General features: G+C 44.1%; 2 protein-coding genes and 1 long non-coding RNA gene across 4 annotated transcripts in view; 1 reads left to right on the forward strand and 2 right to left on the reverse strand.

Moving 5' to 3' along the window:
- LOC139072248 (RNA-binding protein 25-like) overlaps positions 1-1,859 on the reverse strand; it is a 5,422-nt gene extending 3,563 nt beyond the window's left edge. The window contains exon 1 of the mRNA XM_070555825.1: positions 1,743-1,859. Coding sequence (XP_070411926.1) covers positions 1,743-1,859 — 117 coding nt within the window. The remainder of the gene's footprint in view (positions 1-1,742) is intronic.
- Positions 1,860-5,052: 3,193 nt separating this feature from the next.
- LOC139064290 (spectrin alpha chain, non-erythrocytic 1-like) lies at positions 5,053-9,728 on the forward strand. 2 transcript variants are annotated; one of them, XM_070547636.1, is made up of 8 exons: positions 5,053-5,570; positions 7,919-8,041; positions 8,112-8,329; positions 8,753-8,845; positions 8,956-9,060; positions 9,133-9,165; positions 9,238-9,273; positions 9,482-9,728. In XM_070547636.1, the coding sequence occupies exons 4-8, from the start codon at positions 8,780-8,782 to the stop codon at positions 9,557-9,559; spliced, it is 318 nt and encodes a 105-aa protein (XP_070403737.1). In that variant the 5' UTR covers positions 5,053-5,570; positions 7,919-8,041; positions 8,112-8,329; positions 8,753-8,779; the 3' UTR covers positions 9,560-9,728. The 2 variants fall into 2 exon arrangements, with proteins under 2 accessions (XP_070403737.1, XP_070403714.1); XM_070547613.1 differs by having other exon boundaries at positions 9,133-9,273.
- A 262-nt stretch (positions 9,729-9,990) lies between these two features.
- LOC139064309 (uncharacterized) lies at positions 9,991-11,426 on the reverse strand. Its single transcript, XR_011517386.1, has 3 exons — positions 11,027-11,426; positions 10,265-10,326; positions 9,991-10,176 (listed from the first exon to the last, which is right to left on the reverse strand). It is a non-coding gene; the product is annotated as an uncharacterized lncRNA (long non-coding RNA).
- Positions 11,427-13,852: the final 2,426 nt, after the last annotated feature.

The raw sequence follows: 13,852 nt of genomic DNA on the forward strand, positions 1-13,852 counted from the left end.
ACTAAGTCTGAACTAATCATTAATCACTTATTAACAGCTTATTACTAATGCTGTAATTCTAATATTAACAAGCCATAAATTAAGAGTTTTATAAAATAAGCCATGCATAATGGTTTGTTAACTCAAAGTAAATGGTTTGTTGCTGATTAACGCACATGCTAATTAGCTCAAATCAATGTGTGGCTTTTAAAGAAGTCATTCAAGGGGAACATATTCTTGCCTTTAAGTGGTTAATTAATACTAAACTACTAGTAATTAGGTATGAACTAAATCTGACTTTAGAATGGAGAACATGTTCTTGTTTACAAGTGGTTAATTGATTGTTGTTTGGGCTCTATTAACATGTGGAGTTTGGTGTTTATTTACATATTACCAGAACATAATATTTGTGGTTATTAATGCAAAATAACTATTCCCCTTCCAAAGAAAACTCGCCCATCAGTCATTGATGACTACAGACCAGTTGCCCTGACATCTCACATCATGAAGGTCCTGGAGAGACTCCTCTTGGTCCACCTGAATAAGCAAACTAGAACATATCAGGACCCGCTGCAGTTTGCTTATCGCCATGGAGTTGGAGTTGAAGATGCCATCATCCAGCTGCTTCAACCAACCCACTGTCATCTGGACAAAGCAGGCAGCACTGTGAGGGTCATGTTCTTTGATTTCTCCAGTGCATTTAACACAATCCAGCCTGATGTACTTTGCCAGAAACTCCAGAAGACACAGGTGGGGGTCTCAGCTATCGCCTGGATTAAAGACTACCTGACAAACAGACCTCAGTTTGTGAGGCTGAAGAACTGCACATCAAACCAGGCGATCAGTAACATTGGAGCACCACAGGGGACTGTACTCTCACCATTCCTTTTCACCCTGTACACCTCAGACTTCCAGTACAAATCAGAGGCCTGTCATCTACAGAAATACTCAGATGACTCTGCAGTTGTCGGGGGTATCAGAGATGGACAGGAAGCTGAGTACAGAGAGCTGGTGGAGCGCTTTGTGGCATGGTGTGGAAACAATCATCTGACCTTGAATGTGAACAAAACAAAGGAGATGATTTTAGACTTCAGAAGAAACAGGGTGGAGTCAAACACTGTTTCCATCATGGGAGAAGAAGTGGAGGTGGTTGAGGAATACAAATACCTTGGCGTTCACCTGGACAACAGACTGGACTGGAGAAAGAACAGCGAAGCCGTTTACAAGAAGGAACACAGCAGACTGCACTTCTTGAGGACGCTTAGGTCCTTCAGTGTCTGTAGCAAGATGCTGCAGATCTTCTACAAGTCTGTTGTTGAGAGTGTAATCTCTTCAGCCATCGTCTGTTGGGGTAGCAGCATCAGAAGCAGGGACCTGAAAAGGCTCAACAGCCTGATAAAAAAGGCTGGTTCTGTTCTGTCGTCCCGACTGTGGAACCACTGGAGGAGATAATGCAAAGAAGGATTCTTCAGAGAATCAAGAAAATGATGGACAACTCTGAGCATTCTCTTCACTAGACTGTCCGATAACAGAAGAGTGTCTTCAGTCAGAGGCTTCTTCAGTTTGGCTGCAACACTGACCGCTACTGGAGATCCTTCCTGCCAACAGCCATTGTAATATACAACAACTCTTTGATGACTTTATTATTATTCTGAGCTACTACAGCAATCAATTTCCCTCTGGGATTAATAAAGTATTTTTGAATGGAATTTTCCCCCAGAAACCTCTTAAAACTGCCTCCATGCATATTAGGCTGCCCAGACTGCAAATTGTCTCAAAGTGTGAGTCGGTGTGTGGCTGTTTGGTTGTCTCTGCGTGTCCCTGTGATGGACCAGAGACTTGTCAGGGTGGCCTGAAGGACTGGAGAGACTGGTTACCATAGTAACACAAAGCTCATGTTTAAACACACATACCCTAATATGATAAAAGTATATGATGTGAATAATAAGGGGGTGAGGGTGGGGGCTGTGCACCAGCAGAGTTTTATTTCTAGTAACGCCCCGGGCAGAACATCATCACTCCAGCACTTCGCTGCACCGTGACATCAGTGTAGGACTGTGTTCGAGGCTGCCGTTGGACAGGAAATAGTTTCATGTGTATGAATTAAGTGAAGTTGTAGTTATTAATTAGCTGGCTGCATTAACATGCAGGAGATGTAGGAACTTCAACAGCAGTTTTTGTGACACTGAGAGCTGCTTCACGATTACTGACCCATAGGAAGAGCTACCAGGTTGACACAATGGTGACTTTTGAACTAGAATAGATCAGAGTCTAGATAAACTTCATGTATAATAAGCATATTTTAATGTTTTTTTTTTTAAGAAAATGGTCATTATTAAATCTGTTAATGCATGTTTGATTATTAAGATGGCAGCAGAAGTTTTTACATTATTTTGAGCTTCTGGTGCTATTTGGAGAAAAGTCCTATGGGTACCTTATATGGTTCCTGCTCCACAGTGTCCAACAAAATGCTCGTCTACCTGTCGTAGCATGTTGCTGCCGTTTGGGGGCAGTCTCGTGGATGTAAGGGAAAACTCTAGGAGGCCTGGCTGAGCTGAAAGCTGCTCTTCCAGAGGCTAAAGGGGATAAAGACAAAATGTCCATAGTCCTTCACTTTCCACAGGGTTAGACACAAGTTTCAGAATAAACTTTCACGGGTTTTCACAGGAACTATTATGTGACACGCCTTCCTCATCTTAACCCACAGACACACACTTATTTCTTTTCCGAACTCCACTGCAGTTTGTGTCACACCTCCAACATTTCATTAAGTAAACTGTAATAAATGACAGGCAGCAGGGCGGTGGCTCAGACGCACCTGAATCAGGAAGTACAAGTCAGCCGGAGGAGAAAGTAGCTTTAGACGACAAGTTTTGGAGTCTTCTTTCCTGATATTTGGGCATCTGGCCTCTGATTGGCTAACGGCAACATGACTCTAGCACTGACTCAGTTTGCTGTGCAATGCTGATGTTTCCTCTCCACAAATAACACAAGCCTGGAGGAGTTCTGCTGTGTGGTGGAGTTGCTAATAGTTGGCTACTGCCAGCCGAGACGTTCTCTGCTGTTTCCTGGACACTAAACCAACAACAGCGTTCCGCATCTTGCATCAAGATGTATGAGGCCATGTGTGTTTCTCAATGTCAAGGAACCTTGCCTTGATGCCTTGGTCCTGCATGTTCCAGTCGGTTCCAATGTTCATGTGCTACCGAGGCATCTGTTTGTTAGCCATTTGGCTAACTGAGCAAGGATACTTTTGAGGTGCTGTGTTGCCTTCTCTTGGTCAAAATAATTCCCAGAATGTTTTCAAAAGGATGGTGGACTCAGCAGCTCAGTGGTGTGTCCAGACCTTTTAAAATGGGGTGGCCCAGGTGGGGCATTTTATTTGTTCATGGGGGGCACCTATGGTTATCTTCTTTTTTTTTTCTCCAAGCCTTTTGTGGACAATGTAAAGTCTACTTAAAGAGCATTCAGTGGGGTGGCCAATCAGATTCCAAGGGAGGCGTGTGCTATCCCAGGCCACTCCGTGGACACACCCCTGCAGCAGCTACTTTGAGGGCAAATCTCCAGTTTAAACTTAAGTCAACTAACTGTAGATATTGGGCTGATATCTAAAATATTCTTTAGATCCAAAGCAATTATCTGTAGTTGGTTTGTTGGCTTCAGTGGCTAATAGGTACTAACTGGCTTCATTTAACCAATGTATACACAATTAAAAACGGTCGTTACACATTCATAATGAAACCTATAGGCATGAAATATAACTTTACGTCATGTGTCATGTGACGTGGCCGCGGCGGACACGTGGTGTAATTCTGTGCCATTTAACAGTTTTCTTTGACCAAGGAAGGACAGTGTCCCCGTAAGCAAGACGCCTGGCCTAGCAAGTCATCGCCTTGCTAGGCCAGGTGCCTTGACATTGAAAAACACCCCATGAATGTTAAGTGACAGTGTGACGTAGATCTGTGAGGCTTTTCTTATCCTAGAGTTTCACCCTCAGAAGCTAATGCAGGAGATAGGTGTAGGAGACTATTTTCATGTTCAGCTTGCATGAAAACCTCTGAGTGACCCGTTAGAATCTGAAATAATCATGAGTTTAAAAGTATTAAAAGCTCCCTGAGAGGAACAAAAGTGGTAGCCCCCTCAAAAACTGTCCATCATGCTAGGAGAGTAATGCCAGTTTCACACTGGAAGCATCAGTGGGGCGAAACTGCAGCGGAACGGTTCACTCACGAACTTCAAAGCAGTCCTTTTCACACCAGGAGAGTCTTAAGGTGCTTTTATTGGACACACCATGCTGGCAAATTGGCGTAGTATTACCTCAATGGTATGTCTATAAATGCGCCATGCCGGCATGGTGTTGCGTGAATATTGCGGCATTCGTTCCTCCTCGCTTGGTAGTAATATTGCGGTAATGGTCTGTCGTATGCACCCTGGTGCAACAGAGGCAGATGTCATGATGACGTGGGGAGTTATTGCTGAGCTCCGGCTGGCAAATTCATTGAAAATGAAAGTAAACACAGGCAATAATTTTGCTTTTTGAACAAAAGCAGCTGAGATGGCAAACTGGAGCACCGCAGCGCTCCATGAGCCTCTCTGTTAGAGCTGAAGCTCAGATCACCAGAGACTGCACTGGGACTGATTGGGAGAGACACCATTAGGAGCTGCTTGTTAAAAAAAACTTAATGATCACGGCTTCAATCGCAATAAAAAGCAAGTTATGTCCAAGATAAACGGAAGTCTGCGGCAGCGCAGAGACCGCCCCCCTACCCCCTTTATGCCACCATCACCTAATCTTTTATAAAATTGCCACGATTGCGCCACATTACCGCCACGGTCTGGTCTTATAAAGGACCTTTATCCTCCCCAGGGAGCCGCGGCAAATCCCATTTTGAAAACGCTATGGTCCTGTAAAAACAGCTTTAGCTGCGGCACGGCTTCCTCGATGTGCTCTTCGCTGGATTCGCCAGATCACAAGATCACTCGAGACTTCAGGTTACAGTTTGGTTACGTAATCCACCTTTAAACCAAAAAGAAGGAAATCACATTTTATATCTCTGTTTGATGTCACCAAGCCCCCACAATGCCGCTCAGAAAATGGTCCCATCCCGGAAGTAAGAAAAATTGCAGTTCCACCCTCATCCGCTGGGGGCTGGTGCCAGAAGCGAGCAAATCCTCATTGACTCCCATGTTAAAAATGCCGATTTCACAGCAGAAATAAACATGTTTACAGCCTGGTGCCAAAACATGTTTTTTGTCTAAATTATCTAGTTTATACTCATGACAACTCTGAGGGGGGTGAATTTTTTTCTCACTCTTCTGTTTAAGTGTATTGAAAGCCTAAAATTCTGTATAATTAATGAGCATCCGACACACGTGACCGCCGCCTCAGACCCACGTGACCACAGAGCTAGCTCCGTGGAAAGGCCTCAGTACAGCCTCGGTCTGGCTTGGAAACTGCTCCGGCATTTTGAGTCTCTGTGTTTGTGTATTCTTCTTTGGATATTATTGGTGCAATTGTTGGACAAAATGACTTGCAGTGGTATTAATTGCACTAATAGAGCGTCCAAGGAGTCTCCACTTCATTTTTTTCGGTAAGTTAAAATCTATATTCGTATTTTATGTCACTGCTACCTTTAAACTAGCTGAGTTTACCGAAGTAGCTAGCTAACTATCAGTTTAACATGTAGCATGTACTGTTTAACCATGAAATTTAAATGTAAAATACGGTAAAATAATTAATAGGGCATATTTAGATGGGTAATAGGGTAAAACCCAGTGCATTTAAGATAAAAATGGGTTGAAATATGACGGAGCGCTAAGAGGGAGACTTCTGTGTCCATTCTTCCATCCGGTAATCCCCAGCGGTCAGGCCGGGCAGCCTGACCGATCCGGCGCCTACTTGCTGCGCCTAGCTGCTGCGCGGTCTGACCGCTCGTGGAGTTTTTCATGTCTGACTTTAACCGCATCTAATACTGTATTACGGCGTGAGCGCAACAGCGACAACTTAATATCGATGTGTAAGCAGCCTGAGTGGTAGGGTGTTTTCATCTGAACCCTCCAGCAGGCTATGCTGCACTATTGACGTGTTAGCGCGCGGCGCTAACAACTTAGCAACGTGACATGTCTCTGAGAAAGCGTAAAACACGGACGCTTCTTCTGAAGCGGAAAATAACACCTCTTCTTAAGCAGAGCAGGATGTCGCCTCGGCTCGTTCACGGCCGAGCCGGACTGAGCTCGATAACATTGACCAAGCACAGCCACTGGGCCGTTGTAGCTGCCACCAGGCCTGCTGAAGGAACTCCAGCGGGTTTCATCAGACTCGTAAAGTTTCTTGTTTTTGCTGGGGATTTCTGTATTTTACCGCTCCCTCCTGCAGTCTTCCCCTATTAAAATTTAAAATGTGTAACTTTATGTATTGTGATGAATGACTAATATTCATGTTAAACTGAAACGTTAGGCATTTAGGGGGAAAAAACAAAATAATAAACATTATACAGATGTCAAATAACTCAAACTGTAATTAAACTATATATTTTCAAAGTCATATAGACAGCATGATGGTTTGTGTGATCCGCGCGGTTTCACTTACACCCCTTTAATGATCAGGCTGTTTTTTATTATTTTTATCAGCTGATGGCAGTTAAAATTATGGTAAAAAATAATTTTATCTGTTTTTGATAACTTAATGCCCAGGAAGAGCATCTTCCTGGGCATTAAATATAACCCAAATGTTTTATTATGAGCAGATCTGATGAAGGTTTAGACAAGCAGTCTGCAAAGTAAAACTTGTTTAGAGTCCAAACTCTTACTAAAGCTTTTGAAAAGAAAAAATGGTTGAATTTTGAGAAATATCCACAACAGGGGAGCGAGACCTCTGAAAAATGTATATTTTCTCTGAATTCATAGAATAATGTGAAGATTCTGGGAAAAGTTGGGATTCTGAGATTAAAACGTAAATCTTTCTAATCATAATTCTGGCAGTTTTTGTGTCCTTCTGCTGTGGAAAGTCGTGCAACATGAAGATACTGAGAAGATGCTTACAACCTGTATTTTTATTCCATCCATAAATAAAATCATGAGCTATTTTTTTAATCCAAATTTGATACAAAGGGCCATCGTTGGTTCCAGACCCGTTCTAGAACATTCCTCTAATCTTAAAGTCATCATCAGTTTCTTCCTTTTAACAAATATTTATTTGTTCAAATATTTAATATTTATAACTGGAATATTTGTTCCTCCCTCTCCCACTGCAGTTAGTCCTGTCCTGCAACCCTGTTTTTGCAGCTTAGTGAAGCCAACCATCACTAACCTGGGGGTGGTTTTGGACCCAGAGATGCGGATGGACTCCCACATTAGCCAGGTGGTTAGATCCTGCTTTTCCCGGCTTCGCCAGCTACCAAAGATGAAGTCCATCCTGAAAGATGTGTCATATTTTCTCCCCAAGCTGGACCTGACCGTCATGTATCGGTCCAAAATAGTGTGATGATATTGTGTTTTTGTACATAACAGACTTTTTAACAGACAAATTTGTCGCATTCTCCTACACCTCTTCACGGGCTCGCCACAGTAAATATTCTATTTGGCGAGAGATAAACTTTATTGTATTTATCCTAGTGAATCTATAATTAAACGGGTAAACTAGTATTAGCACATCCAACATCAAAGAAAGTAAAATGTTATTATCAGGAGAGGGAGAATGTTTAAGTGGTTAGCAGCAGTGTGCTAGCCGATGGCCCCCTCCATGAGGCCACCACAGCTCAACAGAACATCGTTGTAGCTTCTTCTGGGGATCGAGAAAAACACTTAGAGAGAAAAATAAAGTTAACAGCTGAAATAGCAGGAAATAATACAGTTAAAGAGCAGATTGTAGAAGAAAGAAACCCCTGGGTTAAACTGGTCTGTCTACTGCATAATGCTGAACTCTAACATGTGTCCTCAGGGAAGGACCTGATTGGTGTCCAGAACCTGCTGAAGAAGCACCAGGCTCTGCAGGCTGAGATCACAGGTCATGAACCTCGCATCAAGGCTGTCACCCAGAAAGGAGAGACCATGGTGGAAGAAGGTAGAGCAGGTCTGGTCCTGACATGTTTCTGAGGTGTCTGCAGGTTCTGGCTCACTTTGTTTGGGTCCAGGTCACTTCGCTGGTGAGGAAGTGAAGACTAAACTGTGGGAGCTTCATGGACGTTGGGACACGCTGAAGGCCAAGGCGTCCCAGAGGAGGCAGGACCTGGAGGACTCTCTGCAGGCCCAGCAGTACTTTGCGGATGCTAATGAGGCCGAGTCCTGGATGAGGGAGAAGGAGCCCATCGTTGGAAGTCCAGACTAAGGGAAAGACGAGGACTTGGCCGAGGTATGGAAGTCCCTTCCTGAGAAACTCCAATCGCTTTTCTTTGCTCTCTTTCCAGTCCTTCATAATTAGTGTTTCTGTATTTGTCATTTCCTTCGGTTGTCTACCAGACGTCGTTGCTCGTTTAAGCGTCTCATGGGTTAGGGGTAGAAGTGCTGGCCTCGCACAGGAAGTGATGACAAACGTGTTCCCGTCGCTCTTATTTCAAACGGTTTACAAGCTGTGATGTGTGTTCCCGCTGCAGAGCAGCCATGACACGTGGCAGCCGGCAGAAGGCTCACGCTTTTCCACTAAACACCCGCAGAGCTACGTCTGCGGTGAACTGAGCAGGGTTTGTTTTACGGTGGCGGATCCGATTGGACCATCGCTGCGAGAAAGCTCCACTTGTGTCAGACGAGCTGAAGGTTCTGATGTTCTGCTCCACAGGCTCTCCTGAAGAAGCACGAGGCCCTGATGTCGGACCTGTCGGCTTACGGCAGCAGCATCCAGGCCCTGAAGGAGCAGGCCCAGTCCTGCAGGGTGAGTTCAGAACCCTCGGCCCGTCAGAACATTCTTATCCACCACGTTCTAACACCAGACCTGTTAACCCGACAGCAACAAGGTGATCAGCAGGTGCTTTTGTCCTGCAGGACCTGAAGGCCAACGAGTCCCGCCTGAGGGACATCAACAAGGTGGCATCTGAACTGGAGTCAGAAGGTCTGATGGCTGAGGAGGCTCCTATGGTTCAGGCTCAGGTGAGCGTCACCTGTCTGCAGCAGCTGGTCCCTCTCACTTCCTGGTTTAACTCTGCTCGTCTCTGTTTGTAGCAACAAGAACATCTGGGTTCTGCTCCTGGAAAGGTGCGTGTTGTCCTCCGCCTCCACCAGAACCAGACGTGGTGTTTATGTTACCACTCATTTGTTTGTTTACAGGACGAAGCCGACTCTAACACGGCGTCACCCTGGAAGGTGAGTTCATTCAGCTGATCAGAGGTCACCTCTGATGGCAGCAGTCACGGCCGACCGTGCTGACATCACACAGGAATTCAGGTGACCCGGCAGGCACCAGGTTTTGGTGAAAGTGGGGACATGTCAGCTGGTTGCCATGGCTACAGTTATCTTTATGCATCTGTATGACTGCTGACTGGTGTGTGTTTCCTGTGACCTTTGACCTCAGACCGTACGGTTGGGCGTTCAGACGACGGCTAACTTTAATTCCATCAAGGTAAGAGGAAGCTCTTCCCTTCCTGTCTGAGCGATCCGTCTCCAGGTTTCCTCGTCCGGCGTCCAGCCCGCTGGCGTCCACCTTCATCTCACCTTCATCTCATCTCACTTCATTTATAGTGCAATACTTTCACATTATCATTTTCCCACACTTCTGTATACCTGTATTTTGTTGTTTTTCAATAAAGAATGACAAATTATTTAAGTTTGGTTTTTGTTGCACACAAATATATATCTGTAAAAAATATCTACAAAGCTAATGTTTACATAACAAGTATGATTGGGTTTTGCAATACGGCACTCAAGTTTATTTTAGTAAGATTTTCAAACCAAGTAAAGTTAGTAAAGAACACATTTCTATTGTCTGCTAAGAAACTGTTGGGATTTAAAATGGGCCTGTTGTACAAATAACTTGTAAATGATTATTCCTCACTTTTGTCTTAACCAAAGAAATTCCAGTAATTGAGCAAAAACATTTATTTTTAACACTACAGTTTATAAAACAGGGCGCAAAGTGTCGGCACATGTATGTATGTCGATGGTCCGCCCCAACCAAACCAAGAGACACAGACGTCAGGGAGGCCAAGGTTGTCTCTGCAGCTCTCTGGGCACCACGCCTCACTCAGCTGTCTCCAATGATCCAAATGGCTATGGAGGAAAAAATAACAGGTTTGGCCTAGCTGTTTAAAGTACAAAACCATTCATGAAGTGGTCAAGACAAGTACTTGGAACTTACACGCTGCGTTGTGTAGCTGACGTTGGAGACACACAGGCTGCCATGGTGACCTTTTAATAGATCTAAGAAAAAAATGTAATAAAAGAATGAAACTTAAAAACTCCCAGACCTCATGTCATATTTACTCATCAGCTATGGCTGATTTGTTTGGATCACAGTGAGTTACACTAATTCTAATATATTTTTATTTCTATTATACATACATACTTTTTAACTGTTATTTTCACATGACTGTTATCAGGCTCTCTTGTTCTGGTTCTGATGATAACTCTGTGTCTTCCAGTAAGTTATCTTGTGCTTACTTCATCTGTATAATGTCTCTTTACTTTTGGTAAATTGTACTGAGTCCAGAATAAAGGCTAGTTGGCTGTACAAGATACAAACAAGTATTACGTTTTGGAAATATATGAAACACCGCCAGCATCTGTTAGAGCCTGTGGCGGGGTGCTGAGGGCCGGCTCCAGCCCAGGAATGAGCTCTACACGCCGGCCGGGAGGGTTTGAAACACCGCCATCCTCTCCTCTGCTGGCTGTAAATTCTGTTATGGTTACCGGTGCTTGTGTTGCAATGTGAAACGCTTGGTCTCAGATTTTGTAAGAAAGATAATAAAATGTCCCCCCAAAATACGACTTAAATATATTTTCTCTTCTTCATGATACATTTAATGGCTGGTGCGACTCAGGAGTGATAGCGCCAAAAAAAACTACTGAAAACTTGCTCAAAGCAAAATGTTTTCATTACGGAAATAAATTATAAACTTACCGATTTAAAACTTTTTTAATACAGGTACTTCTCACGAACAGGCGCAGAAAACCTCCACCTAAACTCCGTGTAAGGTTCAGGTCGATGGGTGTTCCAGTTAGCTCCGGTTGTGTTGAAGCTAGGTGGCTACATCCGTTAGCTCGGCTCCCACCTCCGCTTTAGCTTTGGGTTAGCCAGGGTTAGCTTCAGGTTAGCTCGTAGCTAGTTCGCCTGGGTGTCGTCACTCGAGCCCAGCCTTACAGCCACACCCTCAGCGCCTCCTCTCTTCCCTTTTATGGAATTGTCTGGGCTGGACGGAACCTGTGACACGGTCAAAATGGCGGTGGTGGACACCTCCCATTATGGACAGATAACGTGTTATTGAAGCCTATGGAATCGAATTGTCCAGTATATGTACAGTCTATGGATGTCACATATGAGGTTGTTCCTCTCCACTGCCAGGAATAAAGCCATGAAAAACACACTGCTGCACTTCTGAAATGATGTTGTGAGTAAAGAAGCCATAAGGTCACACGTAAGCTTTAGATATATGAAATTGCGTCGCTGCAGTACTTTTATTTTGAAGATTACCAGAGATTTTACGCTGAAACTGTGTGTGATTTCCTGTCTAGTCCTATGCTAACTGCAGAAATTGACGTGTCCCAGAAATAGCTCACAGCAAAAATAGAACCCGATCCTATCTTTAAGATTTGCATCGCTGCTGCTGTGAAACAATAATGGACTCTACTGGAAGCGGCGATGTTCTGGTGATGCTTTCAGTGTGAAACCGGGGTAATTCAGTCATAATAATTATTCCAGCTGCTCCCCCACCTATCGAGCTCCAGGAGTTGACGTCACTTCTCCCGGCATGCAACAGTTCAAATCGAAACGGCGCCATATTGGCAGGCAGAAGCCTGCAGCTGGGCTATTTGTTATTGTCAGAAGACTCAAACGGGAAATATGGTAGATTCCTGTTGTGCCCCAGGGTGCAGAACAGACGCGGACGACATAAGGAATGATCCATCTACAGGATTCCCCAAGATCCGGAGCGCCGCAAGCGTTGGATCATTGTAATAAAACGCCCTAGTGACCGGGCTAAAATGAAACTGTGGGATCCCAAGAGTAAAGGTTTTCGCTTATGCAGCGACCGCTTCATATCAGGTACTTAAACCAACATTTCCTCAACTGTGTATGGTATTTATTTTAAATGCTTTTATTACGATTCTTAGTGGGCTTCCTAAACTTATTTTGGCGTGGCTTTTTCTGTCTTATTACTCATAGCAACAAGTAAACATCACGTAAAACGTTGCCTCGTGAGTTCTGCGTGCTGCCGTTTGCGTGTTTTATGATCACAGCAATTAACCGGCTAAGCTGTATTTAATTTATGAGCAATGGTTGATCAATTGTCAGATCACACATAACAAGCACTTTGGATTGCTATTATCTGTCTCACCGAGACAGAACTCAGACAGATCCTGAGACGTTCCTGCTTGACATATTTATTTTATTCACGGAAAAAAATCAAACTAGTGATTTTTCTTGGCGTTCAGTTTATACATTCAAACAGCACAGCACTCTATTTAAACTACTTGCATGTAAATCTATGTTATTTGTCCATCCATCCATCCATCCATCCATCCATCCATCCATCCATCAATTTTTATCCGCTTATCCGGAGTCAGGTTGCGGGGGCCGTAGCCAAAGTCGAGAGGCCCAGGCTTCCCTCTCCCCAGCCACTTGGGCCAGCTCCTCCGACGGAATCCCAAGGCGTTCCCTGGCCAGGTCCGGTAAGAAGTCCACTCCGACAGCTTCTGGCGTTTTTAAAAAGTATCCCAGGGACACGGTAAGGGTCGGAGATGTTTAGTTTATTTAATTTCTGACTATATAAAACGATTTCTTTGGTTTTAAAGTGTGATTTTACTCAGACGGTGTAAAATCCAAGCCGATCCCGTTCATTTTGCTTACCTTTGTTGCCTGCCAACATGGCGTCTACTCTCTGAGAGTGACGTGATGTCCAGAGCTCTAAAGTACTGCACCCTCCAACTTTGGGAACCACTGGGCTGCATGACGATGGAGTTGGTAACCCTGGTGCCTTGCAGTGAAAAGTTTGCTGGTACAAATCCTGGCTGCAGCATATCTGCAACGAGCTTGCCAGCCTGCATGCATGCGTTTCATCTGGGTGCTCTGTTCTCTTGAATTTTGTAGAAAAGCTAGCGTCCTTCCATCAAAGGCCGCAGACTTTGTCAGCTGCTGCAAAACAATCTTGATTATCTCCGGATAATCAGACAATAATCTTCTGAGATTAAGAGAAAACGGCAGAATGATTTTCAGCCTCATTGGCTTCTATTTTTGTGGCTATTGGCCTGAGCCACCAGAACAACCTTTTCTCTCCGTGCGTCATAACCTGCTAAATTAAACAACAGGCACCGACTCAGAATACAAATGATAAAAACAAGGTCTGAGGAATAAAGGAAGCAGATTAAAATTTGCCCGGGATGTTATGGTGGATGGTTGGAGGAGCTCTAGTTTTACTCATAAGAGATGGAGTGAATGCTGTTTTACAGATGTTACACCAAGTTTTAGCCTAATCTCCATGAAAAGGACTGAAGTATACACTGTTTTTTTTCTGACCTTCTTCCAACAGTTAAGGCCTGATCGCAGTCACCTATCTGAATACTGACATTTTGGTTTACATTTAATAGTTTTTTTTAATAGATGAGGTAGGACATGAGTAATCCCATCTGTTTTCTCTGTCGTGACAGTCTTTGTGTTTCTTCTTGCTCACGACGCAGCCCTGACCTCAAGCTGCAGACTCACAAATGATCCTGTGGCTTCCTGTAAGACTAA

Source organism: Nothobranchius furzeri, chromosome 1 (assembly GCF_043380555.1).
Source record: "Nothobranchius furzeri strain GRZ-AD chromosome 1, NfurGRZ-RIMD1, whole genome shotgun sequence".
NCBI lineage: Eukaryota > Metazoa > Chordata > Actinopteri > Cyprinodontiformes > Nothobranchiidae > Nothobranchius > Nothobranchius furzeri.

Excerpts from the sequence above, each read along its gene's own strand:
- LOC139064290 (XM_070547613.1), top strand. The coding sequence starts at position 8,780 with ATGTCGGACCTGTCGGCTTACGGCAGCAGCATCCAGGCCCTGAAGGAG. Across the intron at positions 8,846-8,955 it reads AGCAGGCCCAGTCCTGCAGG|GACCTGAAGGCCAACGAGTC; the intron begins GTGAGTTCAGAA and ends TTTGTCCTGCAG. Across the intron at positions 9,274-9,481 it reads ACACGGCGTCACCCTGGAAG|ACCGTACGGTTGGGCGTTCA; the intron begins GTGAGTTCATTC and ends CTTTGACCTCAG.